The following is a 24,016-nucleotide window of genomic DNA, read 5'->3' as shown; positions in this document are numbered from 1 at the left end:
ATGTTTCATACTGCAGTTTGTTCCCTTTGATAGCTGAAACATAGAAGGCAATATGGAAGGCAAGGCTATATATATGTATGTTTGACATGATGGTGATGATGACAACATTTGTGCAAATTCCCCCAAAATGAAAATTTTAAAAAGTCAGGGAATTATAACAAGGTCGTGATCGGAGCAGGGAGGAGGACGGGATGGGCAGACAAGACGGGTTCTGCTATGGTCCTTTGGGTTCTGTCAGCTGGAGGACCAAAGGGGAAGGAGCGGGAGAATAACCCGCAGTAAGCCTGATCGTCTGTCGGACTCACCGTGGCTTGTTCCACAAACAACCACACTGGGTAGCTTGTTCGCCAGGGTGATTTGTCGTGTCCTGTGAGTTCGCCCATTGTTGCCAAGGGTATTGCTAGAAAGAGTTTGGGCCAGTTCACATGTTACAATAAGCAACCCTGAAATTAAGCTATGGTAGGTTGGTTGTTTGCTTGTTAAACCATGTTATTCCTGACAGACGATCAGGCACTCTGTGACTTGCCGTGGCTTGGTTCCCCCTTACTCTTCCCACCCACTTCCAGCACATATCCCATGGGCCATTTCAGCACCACCTCAGTAGAGGGTATTTTGTAGTTGTTGTCTTTTACCTTAGGGGCGATTCGCGCAAATTTAACTTTATTTAATTTTTTAAAACATTGGAGGGTTTTTTTTTTGCGCAAACCTGCTAAAGTGCAGTAACTACTCCTGTTTAATTTAGCAAGTAAATCGGGCTAGTTACTGCACTTTAGTGAATTTGCGCAAATCTCCCTGACTTTTTTTTTTAAAGTTAAATTTGCACAAATCTCGCCCAAGGTGAAAAACGAAAGTTAAACTTGCAGAAATGTCCCGAAAAGTAGAAAAAATGACATTAAATTTGCCCAAATCTCCCTGAAGGGGAGTGTGTGTGTCACGTGGTGGTGGGGTTTATTGAAACATTTGCACAAATATTCTCAAAGGTGTGGGGGGAAGTGTCGCTGTCTAGGGAGGCAATGAAGTGGAGGAGAAAATTGACTAGTGCCTTTTCAGATGTAATAGAGAGGGGATATTGTTATCTAGATCACCAGGGGGCGGCTGCCAGGGTTTTCCACTCCCTTGCTGTTTTAAACAGCCCACACTGAAGCAAATCTGCTGGGTTTGGATGTCATGACAAGCCCCCCTTAGAACAAGCCACCCTAAACAACCATACTACAAGCCAGGAGTTTTCAGGATGCCTTGTTTGTGAAAAACAACCCATGACAGAAAAGCCACGTCTGATTCAGACGTCATGCTAAGCCACCGTGGCTTAGCGTGACGTGTGAACCAGGTCTCTGGGGTCCATGCTGCAGTATAATTATCTGAGTTTATTTCTGCGAGGAGAGTTTGTTTTAATAAAATACCAGTGCTTTTAATCTTGTATTTCCATTTATTAAAGGCCTTTTTTAAAGTACTGGGAAGAGTAAAGCAAATTCATAATGATGTCAAGATCCTTCTGCGCACAAACCAGCAGAAGTCAGGGTGAGTTCACATGGAACAGCTAACAAAGCAAGTGTCATGAAAATATGCTTCATATTTTCATGCTTCATTGATTCACCTAAACTACATAAAGTTAGCTATTGATTTATTGAGACTTACAGTGAAAAAAACCTCATATGTCGATGTATGTTTTAAAGATTTTTTTGATTACGTAAAGCACTTTTTGTTAAAGGGTTTAACTGTTTAAATCTGCAGCCTAGAAATTATGGAACAGATGGCTCTGCTCCAAGAGACTTCTTACGAGCAGCTTTATCGATGGGCTCAAGGTACCCTTCGTTCATAAATGATTCTGACTTATGGGCATAAGCAGTTATTATTATTATTATTATTATTATTATTATTATTATTATTATTATTATTTGTTTTGTTCTGTTTTTTAATGTGTGAGCATATGCAGTACTCTTTGGTGGGCTGTCTTGGTTGAACACAACTCCCAAACCATTATGTTATAAAGAAATGTTTGCTGTCTGCCAAGTCACTTCTAGGAAAACCAGCGACATCACGGTTAGTTACTCTGTTTCCCATCTAAACTAGTTCTGAATCATATTTTGGGGGCATCAGAAACTACTTTTCTAGGTCTATCAGTCTACTTGGGAAGGGGACCGCATGGTCCTGACCATGCAACAGAAAGACAGAACTTTTGATTGTTTAGAATCATAGAATCGTAGAGTTGGAAGGGGCCTATAAGGTGATCAAGTCCAAACTCCCGCTCAATGTAGAAATCCACCCTAAAGCATACCTGACAGATGGTTGTCCAGCTGCCTCTTGAAGGCCTCTAGTGTGGGAGAGCCCACAACCTCCCTAGGGAACTGGTTCCATTGTTGTACTGCTCTAACAGTCAGGAAGTTTTTCCTAATTTTCAGACGGAATCTGGCTTCCTGTCACTTGAGCCCATTATTCCGTGTCCTGCACTCTGGGATGATTGAGAAGACATCCTGGCCCTCCTCTGTGTGGCAACTTTTTAAGTATTTGAAGAGTGCTATTTATCATGTCTCCCCATAATCCCCTCAATCTTTAATGTAGGATTGCAGAACCTTTTGGGCTCCATCCCTTGAGCTGACTGGAGTTGATGTTTTCCAAGAAAGAACTTCTCCACCCTTGTTTTTTCTTGTTATAAGCCACCATCAAGTTTGTCACAACTCTGCTGTTGTTAGGCCAATGGTTCCCCTAGTTCGCACCTAAATCATGAGGGGCAGATCCATGTTACTAAACACACAGTAGACATCTACCAGAGTGGCAGAAGACCAAGTCCAATTGAATCCTCACTATAGCTTATAAAATGAAGATAGCCAAACTGTAAAGTTTTCCCTAGGAGTTCAACACAGTACAGTGAAAAGAGGAGATTTTTTTTTAAACGGTTGAATGCTGCCAGCATGCTTCTGAATACTGACTTGATCTCTTTTGCTCTTTTATAGGTGAATGCAGGGCTTTAACCCAAGAATCCTGTGACATTTCTCCAGTTCTAGCTCAAGCAATGGAAGCTTTGCAAGGCAGGCCTGTTCTCTATAAGTATGTTTCATGTTTTAGTTACAGCGCACAACAGCATTGATTTTGACCATGAAACCATACAATAGGGCCATGTCCAGAGAGTTTTGGCTATGGGGCGGTATATAAATTTAAGAAATGATAATAAATAATATTTTTGTGAGGAAAAATGTAGATCATACTTGATATTAACCACAAGGTGGCAATATTGGGATGTCCACTAAATGTCATACTCATTACATCAACTTTCTATCTTTTATTTTGCTTGCCTCACTGTATCTGCACTTTTCTGGCTTCATGGCACAATATCTCTTAACAATCTTGAAAGCAAGCATGAATCGTCCACAGTTTCAGACCTCCTGTACTGTTTACCAACTAATTGCACTCCCCAGCAAAAATCTGTCTAATCTTTCACACAGGAAAATGCTGTCGTTTATGAAAAAAAATAGTGGTTAAAACTTGCTCCGGTGCAAGCTCTTGAATAAGTTCACTCTTCCACATCTCCAGCTTATAAATTGCCTTTACCATGACCTGGTGCTTTCTTTCTTTAGAACACACACACGCACGTACACATAACAGCTGCATGCATGCCTGTATTTTCTAGTTCATGTAATTTCCTGGAAAGGAAAGGAACCTCTCATGCAAGCACTGAGTCATTACTGACTCCTGGAGGGGCGCCAGCTTTCGCTGACGTTTTCTTGGCAGGCCTTATAGCGGGGTGGTTTGCCGTTGCCTTCCCCGGCCATTATTACCTTTCCCCCAGCTAACTGGGTACTCATTCTACCGACCTCGGGAGGATGGAAAGCTGAGTCGACCCGAGCCGGCTGCCTGAAACCAGCTTCCGCTGGGATCGAACTCAGGCCATGGGGAGAGTTTCAGCTGCAGAAACTGCTGCTTTACTGCTCTGCGCCACATGAGCCTCATGTAATTTCCTATTTGGTACTAAATCATAACATGATTCTTTGCTGGGAGGCTGGGGCATAATACCAAGTGGTTTCACACGCTAATTACCTATCGTTAAAAATATTGGGCGGGGGTCAATGGTAAATTACCGAGCCAATTTAATTCTATGCATAGAATTTTTCTATCCCCACAAAACAAGGCCACCTTGATTATTGTGGTGGCAATGTTTATTTATTTATTTAAAACCTTTGTATTCCGCCCTATATCATTAAGATCTCAGGGCGGCGTACAGATAAAAGCATACAGTATAAAACAATAAATATACACAGCTAAAAACAAATTTAACCACGAACCAAGTTAAAACCATCTTTACCATCTTCGGTTGGTTCGCCAACTTCGGCCTCTCCTGGACAGGGATAGCTTGACCACGGTGGTACAGGCATTGGTAACCTCAAGATTGGATTACTGCAATGCGCTCTATGTGGGGCTGCCCTTGAAGCTGCTCCGGAAGCTGGAGCTAGTGCAGAATGCTGCAGCTCGGCTGTTGTCTGGAGCTGCCCCTTTCCAGCATGTAACTCCTCTGCTGAGGGAACTGCACTGGCTGCCTATTCGCTACCGGGCCAGGTTTAAGGTTCTTGTACTTGTGTACAAAGCCCTAAACAACTTGGGACCAGGTTACCTGAGAGAGCGCCTTCTCCCTTACCAACCTGCCCAGTCACTGAGGTCATCCGAGGGCCTGCTCCTGGTGGTTCCACCTAGATCCATCCTCCGATTGGAATCCACCAGGGGCAGAGCCTTCAGCGTGGTGGCCCCCCTCCTGTGGAATTCCCTGCCTCTGGAGGTCAGACAGGCTCCAACCTTGTACTCCTTTCGGCGCCTCCTGAAAACATCTTTATTCCAAGAAGCCTTTCTTTAACATGCAGCCTTGGATTTCTGTGTTGTTGTTTTTTTTGCTTCTTTTTAAATTTTGCTTTAACTGTTTTATTCTGTTTTTATTTTCATTTTACCTTGTACACCGCTCCGAAATTTTTCAATGGGGAGCGGTATATAAATATTCTAAATAAATAAAATAAATAAATAATAAAATAAAAACAATATATAATTTAAAAGCAGTAAAAACAATTAAAGCAGTTAAAACAATGTGCCATCTTAGTGCAATATAAAATATGTGCTTTTTAATAAGTGATTATTTTTCTTCTGTAGATACACCCTGGATGAGTTTGGAACAGCCAGAAGAAGTGCCGTGGTCCGGGGCTTTATAGATGCTCTGACAAGAGGAGGTCCAGGGGGAACACCCCGGCCTATTGAAATGCATTCCCATGACCCTTTGAGGTGCAATACTCGCGGAATGTACATTGCGTAGCATTTTTATTGCTAGAGTAATCCATTCTTAATGCAAGCAGGGTGTTTGGTTTTTTTATTTTAGATATGTAGGAGACATGTTGGCATGGCTGCATCAAGCCACTGCTTCTGAAAAAGAGCATCTGGAGGCCCTGTTAAAACACACAACTGCTGAAGGTATTACTCAGTTTTAAGAAATACCAATTTATTTATTTTATTTTATTTGTTAAAACATTTGTATCCCGCCCTATATCACTGGGATCTCAAGGTGGCATACAGATAAAATCAGAACAACGTAAACGTAAATAATATACACAGCTAAAAATGCATTAAATCGTTAACAAATTAAAACCAGTAGATTTTTTTTAAAAAAGTAATAAAAACAATTAAAACTATGTGTAACCATGGAGAATGTAGCCCTCAAAGGCTTTGATAAAGAGCCATATTTTAACTTGGCTCTGAAATGAAGCCAGTGCCACCGCCAGCTAGGCCTCCAAGGGGAGAGTATTCCACAAGTGGGGTGCCAGAACAGAGAAAGCCCTCTCCAATGCCCCTCCATAATGTATGTCTTGTGTTTGTGGGATGTGGAGGAGGGCTTTTCCCACAGATCTCAAGTTTCAGGCAGGCGTATATAGGGAGAGGTGCTCCCGCAACTATCGAGGTCCCAAGCCGTTTAGGGCTTTAAATGTCATTACCAACACCTTGAATTCCGACCGGAAGTGAATAGGCAGCCAATGCAGTTCTGACTGGTGTTAGAATTTAGAATCTTCATTTTATTTTATTTATTTATTCATTACATTTCTATACCGCCCAATAGCCAGAGCTCTCTGGGCAGTTCACAAAAATTAAAAACATTCAAAGTATAAAGCAACAGTATAAAACCATAAGATAAAATACAATATAAAAGCTCAACCAGATAAAAACAGCAGTAATGCAAAATTTGTATGTATATGCCAGTGTATTCCACAAGTATTTTCTTCTATGGGCATGTCTACGCCATGCCTTATAGATGCTCTTACAAGAGGAGGTCCAGGTGGAACACCCCGGCCTATTGAAATGCATTCCCATGACCCTTTGATAGTCCTGGGATCATCCCTGTGCATCCACATGACGCACAGGGGATCCAGGGGGCAGGGAGGGGGCAGCTTTTAGCTGGGACGGCTTTTAGCCCGATTTTTTCCATGGTTTTGGGATCATCCCGAGACCGTGGGAAGTGTGGGTGGGTGGCTGTCCTGGTTTTGTCCTGGCTTCTCGTGAGTAAACGCGAGGAGGCGGGAACCGGGCACGGGACATGGAGCTCTTCAGACACTCCATGGGTGGGGGGGGAGCGAGTTTTTTCTTCTTCTTACCTTTGGTGGAGGAGCGCACATGCGCTCCACTCCTCGGTGTGTGTTTTTTAAAAAATGGCGACCGCAATCTCCTGCCAGGATGTCACGTGGCTGTCTGGACACTCAGGGAGGATTGTGGAAGCCAGTAAGTCCACGATCCTCCCCCTACACCCTTGTGGTATAGTCATGCCCTATGTGTAATCTGAGTATATGGGTGGGGGTTGATTGTAAATGCTTTTAAGCTGAAAGTTCGGAGAAAGCAATGTGGAGAATAAAGCATGTGGAATTTTGGCAATTTCAGTAAAAATATATTTCTCCCAGAATCTATAAGGTGATTGATTGCCTTAAGAGAGTGTATATTTCTGAATTATGGACTGTGAAAAGCCAGTGAATAACGTTGTGTTTACTTTCAGGGTTAGAAGAAAATATGCAAGAAGTAGTTGGACACATCACAGAAGGGGTTTGCCGGCCTCTAAAGGTGAAGTATTTTGGTTTGTGTGAATCTTTGGGATAAGAGTTCATTTATTAACACCCTTTTCTCTATATGCCTATGAACAAAGATCAAAAAGGCTAATAACAGAGTATTGCATGTCCATAATTTGTATATGTAGGAAACTTGCTGAATATTAATAATATTAGCTTCTTATTCCCCCAATAATTCCATTATGTTGAGTTCTCCAAAATTATTTGAAGCAAAACTATCTGGCAAATGTGCAAAACAAAGAGCACTTCGCTCCTCAGGTTTCTGGTCATAGAGGAATAATCTCGAAATCCAGTATTGCTATATTTTCTTGAAACTGGTTTGTACATAGAGGTTTGACTTTATAGGACATTTAAAAACCTTGCGTAACTAAACATGTATTTGTGTGTGTCTGTGTTAATCTATTTCTTCAGGTTAGAATTGAACAGGTGATCGTAGCTGAACCAGGAGCAGTCCTACTTTATAAAATTTCTAATCTTCTCAAATTCTACCACCACACCATCAGGTAAAGACAAAACAAATTTAAGGAAACAAATAACTTGCTTTATGTTTGGATTACAGTGACTGGATTTTTTTGAGTTTGGAGAGTTGGTTGTGCTTGGGGAATGGGCTAGGGAATAATATAACCCTTACCTCAAATACTATATTTAGTAAAAACAAATATCTGTATTTTTTTTAAAAAAAGATGATCACTCTATTATTGATACTTGAATGTATTTCATTGTAATATTCTAATATTATTGCACAAAGTCCTTTAGCAGAGCAGTCCTTTGGTCCCTGGGAGAGTGTCCCAAGGGCAATAGGATATGGCAGATGACCTCTCCCAAGGCCCTGGACCCTGCTATGACCTGTGGAGGGAGGATTTGAGGCGGGACCATTCCCCCACCCCCTTGCCCAGGCAGCCACCACAGAAAGCACCACAGCAACTTCACTTCTGAGGTTATAGCACCGGCCTCAGAAGCGTTTGGGGGAAGGAAAAGGGTAAGGGTGGTAAGTGAAGGGAGGGGAGAGGCCAGGATCCACAGGATCCTAAAGCCTCTCCGTTGCCCATCCCACCCACAAAAAGGTAGGTCATTTAGATGAGCCAAGAGACTCATCTAGCTGTATATGGAAAGAAAAAGGAGCGCCGGAGCCATTTTCATTTACGTCCTTCTCCTGCTCTGCCTGGTTCCTTCTGACAGGGCAGAGGGCAGGCAAAGGGCTCCAAGATCAGAGCCCTCTGTTTGCTGAGAGGCCATCCCTTAGGATTGCCCTCCAGGTGTGTTTTTACGTGAGCTTCTCATTTAAAGCTCCCTCTCTGGGCTCCCGCCTGTGTCATTGTCAGTTCCTGCTATAATCAGTGGCAGCAAGGATTGTACCATTATCGGTTATTCAGGAACTTCTGAAAAGGAACTTCTGTTGCTTACCTAGTGAATTTCTGTTCTTGAAGACAGCCACGCCCACCCTCTGCAGGAATGAGATTGCTTCCATATTTGTGGGCCTTTCAGTGTCCCGCCATTTCCTAATTCAGTTCCAATTTTTCTGTTCAGAACTGAACAGTTTTCCTTTTTCTCGGGAGTGTGGGGAGGCACAGCTTTGTGAATGCCTTTCAGTCGTCTTTTTCAAACCTTCAGCAATTGCTGGGCCTCTTGATGGGGTTTCCTGTCTTACATGTGGGGAACATAGAAATGCATCCGGTGAGAAATAGAATTTCTTCATTTTAGTTATCAGGTACTCCTTAAAAACAAACAAACAAACAAACAAAAAACCTTACCAGCTGGATCTGATTTGTCTTCCTTTGGTATAATTAAAAATCTCTCACTTACTTACATTTTTTTCCCAATTTTCAGTAATATTGTGGGAAACAGTGCAGCCATGTTGCTAACTACAATAGAAGAGATGCATTTCTTGAGTAAAAAGATATTCTTCAACAGTTTGAGCCTTCATGCAAGTAAACTGATGGATAAGGTCTGTCTCCGTTGTTCCCCGTGTTCCTTCTGTGGTAACATATGTAGCACTCTCGTTGGCAAGGATCAGCCTTGATCCCCTCATTGCATCTGTGCAGGGATTGGGAAGTCCAGGCCTGTGCACTATCCGGAAGTGACCTCCTTGCTGTTTCATTGCGTATCTACGCTCTGTTGCCCCTTCAGCCAGACTTCTTGGCCCATCAACAACACCCTTCAGCCCCTGAGCCCTGGCTGCCCAGCCCAGCACCCTTCTCTGCCTCCTCATGCCTCACACAGAGGAGGGCCAGGATCTCTTCTCAACTATCCCAGAGTGCAGGACATGGAATAATGGGAAGTTATAGGAAGCCAGATTCCAGCTGGACATCAGGAAAAGCTTCCTGACTGTTAGAGCAGTACGACAATGAAACCAGTTACCTAGGGAGGTCGTGGGCTCTCCCACACTAGAGGCATTCAAGAGGCAGCTTTAAGGGATGCTTTAAGGTGAATTCCTGCATTGAGTAGGGGGTTGGACTCGATGACCTTATAGGCCCCTTCCAACTCTACTGTTCTATGATGCTTTCTAAATTGGTACACAATAGTTGGTGTTTATAGTCTTTGGTCTGAAATGAAGTAAAACAATGGTCAAACAGAACTGGGCATATACTTTGCAGTAGTGAGGGATGTCTACTTGAAATGTGTAGTCCTGAAATGAGGGTTAAATTTTTTTGAACTTGCATCACCGGCAATTGTGATGGAGCACTAGAGAGAGAGGGGTGCTAATTATTTCTCTTATTGCTGTTCCTGATCTACAGATTCCTTTTTTTATTTTTTATTTTTCAATACTTGTATCAATACAATTAAAAGAAAAACAACATAATACATAAATGTTGAATAACGTTAATATCATATATTCTCGCTTATTTGACATAATCATACTTAACATAAAAGTGCACCCCCCACCTCGGGATCTTATTCCTGTTTCCAGAATCTCATAGTTTCTTCTGGAGGTGGTTTCCCACTCCCCTTAGATAAAACACATTCTAGGAACTGTTTCCATATTCCCTCAAAATCATTCGTTTTTATCATTCCTCGTCTAACTTTTATATTACATGTTAATTTGTCATTAATAGCAATATCCCATGTTTCTTTATACCAATCTTCTAAATCAGCCTTCCTCAACCTGGGGCGCTCCAGATGTGTTGGACTACAACTCCCAGAATGCCCCAGCCTGGCTGGGGCATTCTGGGAGATGCAGTCCAACACATCTGGAGCGCCCCAGGTTGAGGAAGGCTGTTCTAAATGATAATCCCTTTGAACCTTCCAGTTCCTAGATATCATTAACGATCTACACATTCCTAAGAGCTCATTTACTCTTTGGTGTCATCGGTCATTGCTAGTTATGGAAGCACTCAGATCATATTTATTATCGCCATTGCTGTCCAGCAGTAGTAACTGTGAAAAGGCGACAGGAATGATACGGTGTGCAGGGGGAAATATTCAAGGCTTCCCTCAGCAGAAGCGGACATTTCTTAGACTTCTCCTGCTGGCACCAGCAAGTAGGAGAGATATAGCAGTGCATTCTTAGCACATTTCGCGTTCTTTAGCTTTTTCATTCTGATAGATAGAAGGAAGTTGAGACAATGTGTTTTTCTTGCTCCTAGTCTCCAAACCCACCCACCCGCATACAACTCCCCTCCCCACCTCCCACAAACACTTTACATTGCAGACTAAAGTTCTGCTCAATTGTTAGTATTCCTTTCCTCAAACTGGCAATTATTTGTATGCAAAAAATTATTGGTAACTTTTCGTAGAATCATAGAAAGGTAGAGTTGGAAGGGTCCTATAAGGCCATCAAGTCCAACCCCCTGCTCCTTGCAGGAATCATACCTACAGTTGTTCTATGGGGAAGTCATAGCCAATTTAAAAATAGTTTCAAGTTTGTTGTGTAGTTGTGTAACTTGCAATTAGAGGCGGGTAACAAATAAATATATTATTATTATTAACCCAAGGTTATTGTCCCGTTAAAACATGGATCCAGAGTGGCTCTTAAGCAGTTCCAAGTGCATGAACACAGACACAGATACAGGCTTCATTGGCAAACTGTCGAAGATAATAGAGCAGTTCTTGTTTGTACGGTGGGCAGACAACTGCAGTATTACCTCTCCCAGCATCTGAGAGTTGGTATTGCAGGTGGCCGCCCTGCATGTCAGAATGACCCTTTCCTCTCCTGTAAAAGGTAGAGCTAGTAATGCAGAGTGCAAAGGGATCAGGGTCGAGTCAGAGTGATAGATAGAGAAGGTCAGATTGTGGCTTTTGACCACTTTAAGGTTTAATCGGCGTGCATCTTGTAAGGTGCATGCCACCTTGGAATGGACAGTGTGTTCATATATTATTTTGACTTTTGGTATAGAGTACAGTATAGTAGAGCCGTCTCTTTTGGTCTACCATATGCTGGCAGTATATAGGCAGTATATAGGGCAGTATATATAGAGGATAATGTATCAGTTACATTGAGCAGAATTTGATTACTCTCTTTTGTTTTGTAAGGTGGAACTGCCACCTGCAGATCTTGGCCCAAGCTCAGCGCTGAATCAAACGCTTGCTCTCTTGCGCGAGGTTCTCACATCCCACGACTCGTGTGTTATTCCTTTGGATACTCGACAAGCTGACTTTGTGCAGGTAATGTAATCGCAGTTGCACAATGCCACCAGGCCAGAGCAGCACCTTAATGGCTAACACATTTATTAGGGCGCATGCCTTTGTAGACTAGAGTCCGTTTCGTAAGAAGCATCAAGTATTATCCTCAGTTGGCAGATCTACACACATGGGCACAGAGCAAAATTATCACTAGTGTGCTCAGTGGTCATGGAATATAAAAAAGCACAATCTGTGTCAATTCAATTAAAGCTTAAATGTATACAAAATAAGTGGAGTGATTAGTGCACAATGATTTTATAGTGTCTTTTATTTTATGTCCATATTCATTTCTTTACTTAAACCATGCATGGGGTGTTTTTTCCATAAATTCAAATTGAATCCCAGGCTCTTAAGATATCATTTAAGACAACATAATACATATTCATATGAAAACATTCCCTCAAAGTAACGGCCTCCATTAAACATCCAGTTCACCTAATTCTGCATCCCATGTCTGCTGGGCTGCTGCAGGCTAGTATGTATTTTTTTTGCAGGGTAGTAAGTTCTGTGGGCTTGTTTTGCATTACTGTACAGGTACTCTAGGCCAGGGGTGTGAAGAAGGTAGATCTGCAGATGTTTGGAACACCAGTTTCTAGAAGCCCCTGCCACCACGGCCAGTGGTAAGAAATGCTGGAAGTTGAAATCCCAAACATCTCGAGATCTACCTTCTTCCCACACCTATTCTGGACATGGTTTCCAAATGATGATCATGCATTATTGCTATCTAAGTGTCTCCGAAACTGCTCACACTATTTCTTAGGTTTCATCTAGCATTATCCTGTTGTACATTTCAGGCACTGTAACTGTGACCACTGCAGCCTCTGATCATGAGTCTCATTAAAGGCATAGATCTCTGGAAATACGGCTTCGGGAGGAACACAGTGAAGCCCTCCAGGGCTTGGATGCCCTCTACTTCAGGCAGCCTTCCGCAACCCGTGCCCTTCAGATGTTTTGGACTACAACTCCTATCATCCCCAGCCAGCCTGGATGGGGATGCTAGGACTTGTAGGTCAGCACACATCTGGAGCGCATGAGGTTGTGGAAGGCTGACCTAAAGCATCCGAGATGGAGGCTTGTTGAAAATCTTCAGAGAAGGAGATTCACAACCTTGCCAGTCAGCGTATTCTATTGCTGCGCTGATGGAACGGGAAGCAGTGTTGAACATTTAAGCTACATCTGTATCCTTGTAATTTGAACCTGTCTGTCCCCCCCCCCCCCCCCCCCGTTCCCCCAAACCAGTTTTGGACATTGCAAACCAAAGCCTCATCAACTGCTTATGGAGTAGTTCTTACGCTAACGCTTCTGCTTTGGGCTGGCATTGCCTCCCGTTACGCAATAGCCGTTTAAGACATTGACAAAGAAGCATCACCAGCTAAGGGTGGAATAGATTGCGTCAGTAGCTGGCAATGCCTATTTGTAACATCGGAAATTGCTCTCAAAGGCGAGCATAGTTTTTCCCCTGCCTTCCTTTTCTGCATTCGTCCTCTGCGTTGAAGGTTTAACAGAATGGGGAATACAACAGTGTAACCAACAGATGCAATATTTATTTTATGTGTGCCTCCCCTTGTGCCCCTGCCTTGCTATTTTCTCTTTAGGTTATATCTTGTGTGCTGGACCCACTGTTGCAGATGTGTACTGTGTCTGCCAGTAACTTAGGGTCTGCTGACATGGCCACCTTCATGGTGAATTCACTTCATATGATGAAGACAACGCTTGCTCTGTTTGAATTCACAGATAAACGGCTAGAAATGTTACAGTACCAGGTAAATGTCCAAAGTCAACCTCCTGATGTTTTCTTTGCCATTAAACATTAACAGGGAATAAATATAACACAATCCTCTTAAGTGTGTGTATCCTCACAGCTTTTATATATAAAGTAAACACACAGATGCTTACAACCACAAAAACGTCATTAATGGGGAGTTAAGATAAAAGAAACCCCTATGCGGTGAAGCAGGGAAACATAAAACTCAGCCATACCTGCAGCACGAGCTATTTTTAAAAGAATGACAGCACACAGAAGCTGCCGGCATTATCCAGTGTTCAATTTACGGGATATATTATTATTATTATTTATTTATATAGCACCATCAGTGTACATGGTCTTCATCTTTATTTTATATAGTCCCTCTTAAAATTAAGGTTAGCTGAATTTTGAATTTACTAGATATTTCTAATAGAGTCCTGCTGAACCAGGGTTCCCATTCACCTCAAAAGCATGATGTACAAGTGCAATGAATTAGCAAGTGTTGGCAAGTGATGGTTGAATTGCAGAAATCACCACCTTGTGCCTGCCCTCCGTTTGCCTTCGATGAATCCATATTTGCTGAGACATGAATGAGCCCTTTGCCAGCAAACATGGCCCCTTTTCTCATCCCTTCAGGAGGTATCTAACCATAGTTTCCCAGTTCAGATGAAACAGGAAACTATGGTTAATTAGAGACTTCCTGGTTGGATTGCTGTGTGTTGCGGAGGGGCTGCGTGCTCAGAAAAAAAGGGTAATTTGTATTTTGTTTTAATAAGCTTAGAAATGCACATATAAATGCAGCCTTATTGTGGCATAAGGAAGGCAAGTGGATTACCTTGGTACAGAGCCCAGATGCTCATCCCTGACCCCAGTCTTTTTGGAGAGAGAACATTCAGTTCCAAAATCTGAGTACAAGATGAAATTGTGTTTGGGTGGGAATTATATCTATATAAGAAAAATGTGTGTAGCAGGTTGTAGTTCATTACAGAATAGTACTGCAGTTGCCTCTGTTAAGGTGAGTCACCTGCATTAGGGGAGGTTCAAGCAGTTTTACTTAACTCAACGAAGCCTGATGCTTAAAGGATTGAAAAAATGTCACCTCTATATTTACATTAATAGTACATGCTTTTATGTTAATTTCATTTAACCATAGTTTATGTAACTTCCTCAAGCAATTTCACTTGATAGTGGGAAGAGTTTATTTGGAGGATTTATTCATTTTATTTCATACAGCACTTTTTGATTTTGAGACGAAATTTCCAAGTCGATGAACCATAAATGTTATAATCAGTTAATTAGAGGGAAAAAATAATTGCAGAAATCAGTGGAAGTGAAATCATAGAACAGCAGGTCATATGACTAAAAGAATAAAAGCTGCATCAGCAATAAACATGCACACACCATTAGATAAGACTGCAATTGAAACTGTCAGTGCTAAGAGTTCCCAGCAGGTCCCAATTTGCTAAAAGCTTGGGCAGATCAATCGGCCTCGATCCGATGCCTAAAGAAGGCACCAGGCAGGCCTCTCTGGTGAGCATGTTACATAAATGGAGCACTGTGGCGTTACACCCCACAAGTCAATTCCAAATGTATGTCTGCAGTTTGTAAGTCTGTGGTTTGTAGAATGTTGGCCTGAGTGGGTGGAATTAGAATGTCTGGGGAGTGGGAGGAGTGATATATAAGGGAAGGACGGAGGGGATTAAGAGTTCTTGTTCTTTTCAGGAAAGCTTTCCAGGGAGACTTGTTAGGGACTCTTAGAGTCTGTAGTGCTCTCTGTGTTTATGGTACTTAAGTTCTGGGAAATTTGAGAGTCAGTGTAGTGAGTGGTGTCTTTAGAGTGTGGTGTGCACGTAGTGGAAGTATATTAATCAATACTGAGAATAAAGTTCAAGAGTGATTGTGTGAGAAAAAGGAAAGCGCAAATGTGAATGAGTGACCGGATTGTATGAAAGGTTTCAAAAAGGTTTTTAAATGTTGTTATTTGAAACAAAGCTTATGAACTTTTAAAAATAAATTTTAATTGTTTTGTTTTTAAAACTACCACAAAAGTCCCACGTGTCTGTTTGGCATTTATCATCTTAAGTTTACACATATAACACCCACTCTGACAATCATTCACCTAAGCAGATATAACTCACAGCGCATTATTATATATATTAAAATCCTTCTCCATTTTAAACCCCTTTCTCCACATAGTTTGGAGGAAGGTGGGCTTTATCCCTTGCCTCAGACATACCAAGTGGTGGTGCTTGGCTTGAGCAGGGAGTAGCCTCGGCCGGGTCTGGTGTTCAGAGCCTGTGTCGCCCCATAATAAGTGGTGGCAGACGTGAGGTCTGGTGTTCAGAGCCTGTGTCGTGGCAAGCACCACCACCGAAAAGGCCCTCTTTCAAGTTACAGCCAGCCTCACCTCCGAAGGTGAAGGAACTCAGGCCCCCAACTAAGATCTTAATTCTTATGCAGTTCAGTGTGGGAGGAGAAATGTTACTATTTCACGATGCGATGTTTGAGAAAATGAGTAGTAGTCAAAAATCTTAAAAAGGCCACAACTTGGAGATTTCCTTAAGTCTGTAGACTGTTTGGCAAGTAATTTGCACAAAATCATTGCCAGGTAGATACGTGGTTATTAAAAATTGGTATCAAGTTATTAAAACATATTAAAACCAAATTCTTTTACTTAACGAAACCTTTTAAAAGTCCACTCCGCTTATTGAAATATGTTTTTGCCTAGGGGGTGAGATTTGAAAGTGTTTATTTTTTGAACACAGCCAAAATGCTTTTGTTGCTTTTTGCTAATTTTCTAACACTAATTTTCTTTCACTAACAAACTATCACTTTGAATACACGCCCATTAAATAAAAATGTCTTTCTTCTGTGTTTTAGATTGAAGCACATTTGGATACCCTTATAAATGAACAAGCTTCTTATGTATTAACTAGAGTGGGTTTAAGTGCCATATATAATGTTGTACAGCAACACAAGCCAGAGCAGGTAAGCAATAATTGGGGAAACCATGAATGCCATTCAGTTTTGCATTAAAGTGGGGATTTGGTAGCAGTTGTAGTGTAATTATGCTGTCAAATAATTGCAGATAAATTGCTTGATTTTATCTTTTATAATTGGTTTGCATGCACGAACACAGACTCAGTCATATTCTGGTGTGAGCTTAAATTGATGTGCAGATGCAGCCAATGTGTAAGTATGAAACGGAGCTTCAAGAACAACCTTGGCTTGGTTTCAACAGTACTGCTCAATGGGGCCCTCTGATCTATGCTGTCAGGACACAAATTCAGTAACACCTCAAAAATAATAGATTGAATTACCATGACATGAGTATTCTTGCTTCCAGTTTTGTTCATCACATATGGCTGTGGCATTGTTGTTTCGTTCAGATTTTTTTGTTGGTTTGTTTAAGATTTTTGCCCTCACATTTGTGAAGATAAACAGTGGTTCCCAGTGTCCTTAACTGCGGATAAGATAATGATATTATTTCAGTCTTAAGGCACCAAGAAAAAGAAGGCTGCTTTATAGCTCATGAGTGTGTAAATCAGGCTTAAAAATATCATGGATGTTTTGTAGCATTGCTGGCAAGACGTAGGGCTCTACACCAAGCAGGATATTCCACTGTGAAAGCAGTATGAAAGCAGTATATAAAAGACAGGAGCCCCACTACTGCTTTATAGCGGTCTTGAAGTGCACTGCAGGATCTACACTACTGCTTTATAGTGGTACGGAAGTACACTGACAACTGTTAGGGCCCGTGACACATCTACACCAAGCAGGATATAGCACTATGAAAGCGGTATATGTTATGTGTCAATGGGCCCCAACAGTTGTCAGTGCACTTCAGTGCCACTATAAAGCAGTAGTGTGGCTCCTGCCTTTTATATACCGCTTTCATAGTGGGATATCCTGCTTGGTGTAGATGAGCCCTTAGTAACTCTTCATTCCATAAGTAGTACCGATATTGTTCTGTTTTCTCTCTTTTCAGTGCCCTTTTAATGTTAAAATTCCCTTTAACTCTTCCTTCCTGGCCAAGTCTCACCTATCTTTGCAATTCTGACACTCTAGCAGCTTTGTTACCTCTGCAGCTTCATAGCATTGCATCTTCTTCTCTCCCACCCCATCAGAAACAATTTCCTGCTCGTGGGACCATTCCTCTGTATAATCCAGAGAGCCACAGAAATGTTTTGCGTGTTAGTCTATTATGGGCATGTCTACACCTCCCGGCGGTGAGGGGAGGATCTCGTGATAAACTGATCACGAGATCCTCCCCCTGTGTTCACACACGGTGTGCATCATCCCGGGAGGAAGGAAGACGTTGCTCCCACCTGCGCAAAAAGTTAGATGTTTGTTGTTGTTGTTTTTAAAAAAAGCCCAGACCCTGCTCCCCTCCCCACTGATGGGCACAGAGTGTTTGAAGAGCTCCGTGCCCTGTGCCTGGTTCCTCACATTTACTTGCGAGGAGCCGGGACAAAACTGGGATGGTCGTCCACATCTCCCACAGTCTCGGGACGATCCCGAGACCACGGGAAAAACCAGGGTAAAAGCTGTCCTGGTTATCCCGGGGAAATGGAGGGAACATCCCTCCCTGTCCCTGGAATCCCCTGTGCGCACAGGTGTAGACATGCCCCCAGTATGAATTTTTTTCAACCTTCCCAATCTCTTTTCCTTTCCCATTTCACCTTTTAGATTGTAAGCCTAACGCAGGGAGTGTCTTATGACTGATCTTTGTAAGCTGCTCTGGAAGCCATTTTTGGCTGTAAAGCTGGGTAAATGCTTTTTAAATAAACACAACTCCCGAGTCTGATCTAGAGGCCTGTGGCACATGGGCTGGCAAGGAAGCAGTCAAGTTAATAATCACACACGGTTCCATGGATGTCCCAGGCACACCACAGCTTTGGAAGATGCTACCATTTGCAGTAATAGACATTCTAGTTCGATCTTAGCAGTGATTTCCATGTATTTATTTATTCATGCTTACTTAGCTTTACTGTATTTTTAGGGTCCCTTGGCAAACGTACCCAGTATGGATTCTATGTCACTAAAAGCTGCAATGGTAAGATACTGAAACTTGTGTGTAACTGTTTTGTGCTCTTTTCAGGGGAATATACTGTGAAATAATAATAATAATAATAATAATAATAATAATAATAATAATAATAATAATAATAATAATAAATAAATAAATAATAGCAGCTATCAGTGTGCATGGCGCATTACAGAGTATTACAGAGTATAAGAGAACAGGTCCCTGCCCCGAGGACATTACTACCTACAGGAGGAACATCAGAGTAAGGTGAGGAAAGCAGAGGTAGGAATAAGTAGGGACACAATATAGGGGTTTTTTTTCTCTTCAGTTATATTTCTTTAGGCTTAGTAGGACATGGGAACAAGGATGTGTTTTTTTAATATATTATTTCATAGTATTTTAAGGAATGTTAGGATTTAATTACTGTTTAGTGACTCTTACCTCCCTTCTGGCTGATTCACTGCAGAGCGATAAAAGAGATAAAAACAAATCCACCACAGTATTAAGTAAGACATGTCACCAAGTGCAGATAGCTTAAAATTGACAGCCTTCATTTGGTTTTGTGCACACAGAGACATTAAGCATTAGAGTTCAGGGGAGGAATTAATCTTTCTCTACAGAGGGTTGAGGGCCATGTGATGCTTCATGGTGGAGGACAGAGGCTAGGGGCACCTGGCACACTGGGTAAAGACGGGTTAGGCTGGGCCAACCTCCTTCCCACCCAATAGAATTCTTTGGAGTCACGTTCAGATCGGACTTCCACATTGTCCTCCAAAGACACTCACTTACTATCACAATCCGGTATAACCACAAGGTTAAGGAGAAGCATCTCTGTGTGTCTGTAGCTGCCCTTTGCTGATACATTCTTGGGACCAGCAAACCTCTTGCTTCTGTAGGTCCTTCCCCTGGACCTTTATAACACATTCTGGAGACAATGCAGTTCTAGGTCGTGCTTTTTCTTTTGCATTGCTTGTTTCCTGACCTGGAATTACTGCAAATACTGCCAGCTGAATCTCATGTATGAGAGCAAAGCTATATGTTGGAGGAAATTTGGGTGACGCATACATTGGTTAATGTCTGTTCTTCTTCTGCCAGGTCCAGTTTGATCGTTATTTGTCTGCTCCTGACGGTCTGCTAATGCCGCAAATAAACTTTCTTCTAAGCACTGCTGTTAGGTAAGCATTTCGGCTTTGGGTTTCTTTCTTTGATCATAGATAATTATCCATATTAGAATTCCTAGTTGTCCTTTCTGTCTCCACGAGCCGCAATGTGCAATAATGAGGGAGGTTTTGAGTCAGCAGGCCTGAGTCCCCAACCTCTTGGCTGGCAAGCATGCCAGAGAATGACAGCACGCCTATCCACAACTCTTTCTGAAACTGCAACAGAGGTAGCAAGAGATTTTTTTGAAGAGTTTGCCTCAAGGTTCTTGGCCAAAAAACTTCCTTCTCCCATTAGTGTTTTCAGTATCATTTTTTAGTAAGATGATTGCACCTAGCTTTTATGTGGTTTGAGTACCCTACCCCCCTTTTGCATCTGATCAGTTGTTTGGGTGGAAAAGGGTCTGTGCCCGCAGTGGGCTTGTACCCTCTTGGCTGGCAGATCTGTACTGCACCAATGTGATGGTGATGGTGGTTATAGGGAGTGAATGATTTCATCCCACCAGCTCACTGCTGAAAGGTGGTAGCACTATTTCCATCATTTGTGGTCCATTCAGTGGCAAGGGAGCAGTAGTACGTTGCTACTGGAATAAGTGGAGGAGGGGCCTGGGCTTGGAGGATACGCATCAGAGTTTGTACGTCTTCCCAATGTCCCCTGAAAATGATTTCCTACCCTAGCAGGTGAAGGTAGTAGCACCTGCCCTCTGCTGCCAAGGCCATTCCCAGCACCATGAGAGGAGTCCACAAACACAATGTTCACCCTCGGCAGTTTCTTTTGAAGGCAAGATAAAATGCTCTTCCATTGGCCGACTGCGTGGGTCAGCACAAGGGGGTTCCTAAGAAGGATAGAGTATGCAGTTGCAATTCTGTATCAATTGAAGATACTATTCATGTACTGCTAGAATGCTCTGTGTATAATGATCTCAGAACCAAATACATTCATCCGTTGTTAAGATCGTTCAAGGGATGGCCATCCCTTCTTAAGGCTTGTTTCCTATTGTCTGATGCTGAGAAGTATATATCTTTTAGAACCTCCAAATTCCTTGTCAATGCTCTACAAATACGTGCCACAAAGTCTAAAAGCTGTATAGAAAACTATTCAACTCTTAATGGTTTGTTGGTGGAGTTTTAAATTGTATAGTGTTTTATTCTGTTTGTGTATAATGGCAATATGCTAAGACACAATGAAGAACTCTCTCTCTCTTTTGAGGGGGATGGCAGCAGGGCATTATTCAGACTTACTGTTTATTGCCATCTACTGTGTATTTACGTGGCTGTTTTTGGTGTGTGTTTTTTAGACAACAGATCATAAAACTGTCCACGGAACTAGTCTGCAGAGCCTACAGTGAAGTATATTCAGCTGTGATGAATCCAGGCAATGAATATAAAGATCCAGAAACCATATTACACCGATCTCCTCATCAAGTTCAGGCGCTTCTCTCCTAATCCCATCGTCCAAAACATTCCGTTTGACATTCCCATTGTAAGGTCGCAATGTGGTCATGCAAGTTCGTGACAGGCAATGTGGTTTTGTGATCTTGCTGGCAGTCTAGTAATCATGGCACACTTGGGCTCCAGTTGTGCACGAAGTCAGTTGGCGGAAATCCCATTGCCTCCCATTGTGCAGGACTACAACCTTGTTGGTATATGGAGGTAAAAACAATCTTTAGATTTAAAATTATTTTTACATTGTTCTAAACCTTCAGTTTCTTTGAGCGAGGAAAATCACAGTAATTATTATTATGGCGATGATAAAATGATTTGTGTATAACCAAAGCGCTTCCTTGTTCTGGTGTCTTGGCCAGTATTGGCACTATCCTGCCATTCTTCCTGTGACAATTCAGAGGAGATACCACCCTCGTGTAAAAAACAAGACGTTGGTTTGGTTAAAGGGCCAACACGTGGATGCATCTCTTTCTGCCACTGGTACGCAGAGCAAAAATAAAAACCTAACGTTAGCTTTCGGAAAATCTTAGCGAAGTAATTCATCCAATTTGACCTTGAATATTGATTTTGCAAGCAAGAAGCTAGAAGTTTGGAGTGGGGTGGAACCTGCTGTGGGGAGATTGCTTTGGGAAGAAGAGAAGCAGAATGTCAGACAACTTGTTGCCCTCGTAATTTCAGTTAATTAGTATAACTTTCCAGAAATGGTTTTCTCATGCACGTTTATATGCTACATCTGGAAAACAAGTTCTAAAAACTGCTGAGCGCCTCTGAGGTTCTGCGTAAAGGAGCGCCTGGACCTTCTTGGGGCCAATAGAGGGAGGAAAACAGTCCAGAGCTGACACCCGATTGTTCACATAATAGTTGAACAAAAAAGGAGCAAGTAGACAGCCCTGCCTGACTCCTCTTCTGATGATAATTTTGTCCCAGAGGGTCCCAGATGGGCCAATCCTCACTCTTGAGTCCGTTTGTGAGTGCAGTTTTTGCAGCAAAAACAGGAGTCGTCTGTCTATGCTTGACCGTGAAAGTTTGTCCCCGAGGCGATCTCTATCAACAAGGTCAAAGGCGGAAGTGAAGTCCACAAAGGCCACGTACAGGCTTCCTCCAGGTTGACTCCGATATTTGTGGGTCAAGTGATTGAGCACAAAGCATTGGTCAATAGTGCTTCTCCCTTGGCGGAAACCGGCCTGTTTCTCCGCCAGGATGTCATTTTCATTCGCCCACGCTTGAAGTTTATCCAATAAGAATCTGCCATATACTTTCGAAACAATATCCAATAAACTTATGGGCCTGTTGCTTTTGGGGTCCTTTTTTTCACCTTTTTTATATAAAGGGACTATAATACTTGACTGCCATCCGGCAGGGATATTTCCTGTCTGGTTGATATTTGAAAAGAGATTTGCCAGGATTGGGGCCCACCAGTTGATATTATATTTAAAAAGTTCCAAGGGAAGCATATCTTCTCCTGGTGCTTTATCTACTGCCAGCTTGCCCAATATACGGCTGACCACCTCTGAGGTTCTATAGAACCTCGCACAGAGCGTGCAGGATGTGCTTTGCCAGTTCTAGATGGACACCAGCCCTATTCATGCACTCCTGGCCATTGCTTAACATTCCCGTAGCTTGAGGAAGATGGTAGGTCTGCTCTTGGTAGCCTCACCTTCTCTTCCCTGTCTCCATTGCCCTCCGCATGTTGGAGGTCTGAACCCCTGCAGCAGGGAAGCTACTGTACTCGCACCATATTCCACGTGATTGTGCCGGGTTCTAAATGGTGCAGGGAGCTCTCATGAGGACACCAGACTCCCAGCTGCAGACATTCAGCCCACGCGCACCCATGTATGGAGGGAGGTGGCAGGGATACAATAGGGGGGGTGGTCTCACTGCTGGGGTGTCTCACTTCGTCCTCCCCTCTTGTGATTGCAATGGTGAGAGGGGCAATGCGGATAGCACTACGGTTAAGCTGATGTCTCATTGGGTTCCTCGCTAGATGTAGATAAGGAGAACCCCACCCCAGCCAAATCCACTTCTCTAAACATTATTTAATATGGCTTCAGGTCATCCTGTAGCACGCACCAAGGGACAGCAGGAAAGCTACCATATAGGTCTGGCAAAAGGAATGCTGAATCTTCTCCAGGCTGGTTAAATATCATACTGGGAGATATCTCACTGACTATGGACGGTGGAAAATACTCTTGACCTTTTGCGCTAGAACCCTATACTTACCTGGGATTAAGTATAGGATTTTATACTTGTCCATTGAACTCAGTGGGGCCTGCTGCCGAGTCAATATGTATAGAATTGCATTGTTAATATCAGTTATGGTGTGTGGGGGTTAATCACAGAAGATATTAAAAAACACGCAGAGGGTTGGATCCCTAAAGGCACAATCCTATACATATATAGATGGGGGGAAAGTACTACAACTCCCAGCATCCCCCAGCCATGGCTGGCTGGGGCATGCTGGGAGTTGCAGGACTTTTTCCCCATCTATACATGCATAGGATTGCACCCTAAGTTAGTTCCAATTGAAATCAATGGCTATTCTGTCTGATTTCAGTGGAACCTAACGTAGTCTAAAACCAGAGAAATGTATTTTAATTCATGCATTGGGGATTTCTCAGTGTCTGTACATGTGATTAAATGACTAATGAATGTTTTGTGCATCCGATCAATGATTAAAGTAAATAAAACACTAAATCACTAGTCTAATACGTCTGTAAAAAGATTGTAAATGTAACTTTTTAAAGTGCTAATTTAAATTGCATAGCTACTGAAAAGATCTAATTTGTCACAAAATTCGCTTTCATAGTAATTCTGCATAACAGTAATAATAAAGCAGTTTGTTTTCCAATGTGTAGTATTTGTAGGACCTTTAAATACGCTTGAAGACGAAAACTTTGATGCATATTCTCCGTGGCAGCTCCTAGACCAGTGGAACTCCCTG

At 42.4% G+C, this 24,016-nt stretch overlaps 1 protein-coding gene across 1 annotated transcript in view; it reads left to right on the top strand.

Moving 5' to 3' along the window:
- COG6 (component of oligomeric golgi complex 6) overlaps nucleotides 1–23,769 on the top strand; it is a 34,540-nt gene extending 10,771 nt beyond the window's left edge. The window contains exons 6-20 of the mRNA XM_063125241.1: nucleotides 1,436–1,518; nucleotides 1,732–1,802; nucleotides 2,952–3,045; nucleotides 5,128–5,256; nucleotides 5,351–5,442; nucleotides 7,007–7,071; nucleotides 7,488–7,579; nucleotides 8,904–9,021; nucleotides 11,547–11,678; nucleotides 13,292–13,459; nucleotides 16,324–16,431; nucleotides 18,446–18,499; nucleotides 19,568–19,647; nucleotides 20,928–21,847; nucleotides 22,591–23,769. Coding sequence (XP_062981311.1) covers nucleotides 1,436–1,518; nucleotides 1,732–1,802; nucleotides 2,952–3,045; nucleotides 5,128–5,256; nucleotides 5,351–5,442; nucleotides 7,007–7,071; nucleotides 7,488–7,579; nucleotides 8,904–9,021; nucleotides 11,547–11,678; nucleotides 13,292–13,459; nucleotides 16,324–16,431; nucleotides 18,446–18,499; nucleotides 19,568–19,647; nucleotides 20,928–21,075 — 1,434 coding nt within the window. The 3' untranslated portion in view covers nucleotides 21,076–21,847; nucleotides 22,591–23,769. The remainder of the gene's footprint in view (nucleotides 1–1,435; nucleotides 1,519–1,731; nucleotides 1,803–2,951; nucleotides 3,046–5,127; nucleotides 5,257–5,350; nucleotides 5,443–7,006; nucleotides 7,072–7,487; nucleotides 7,580–8,903; nucleotides 9,022–11,546; nucleotides 11,679–13,291; nucleotides 13,460–16,323; nucleotides 16,432–18,445; nucleotides 18,500–19,567; nucleotides 19,648–20,927; nucleotides 21,848–22,590) is intronic.
- Nucleotides 23,770–24,016: the final 247 nt, after the last annotated feature.

Source organism: Elgaria multicarinata, chromosome 4, assembly GCF_023053635.1.
Source record: "Elgaria multicarinata webbii isolate HBS135686 ecotype San Diego chromosome 4, rElgMul1.1.pri, whole genome shotgun sequence".
In the NCBI taxonomy this organism is placed as follows: Eukaryota; Metazoa; Chordata; class Lepidosauria; order Squamata; family Anguidae; genus Elgaria; species Elgaria multicarinata.
Note: the sequence above shows the minus strand (reverse complement) of the source record. Positions and strands in the feature narration are given on the sequence as shown.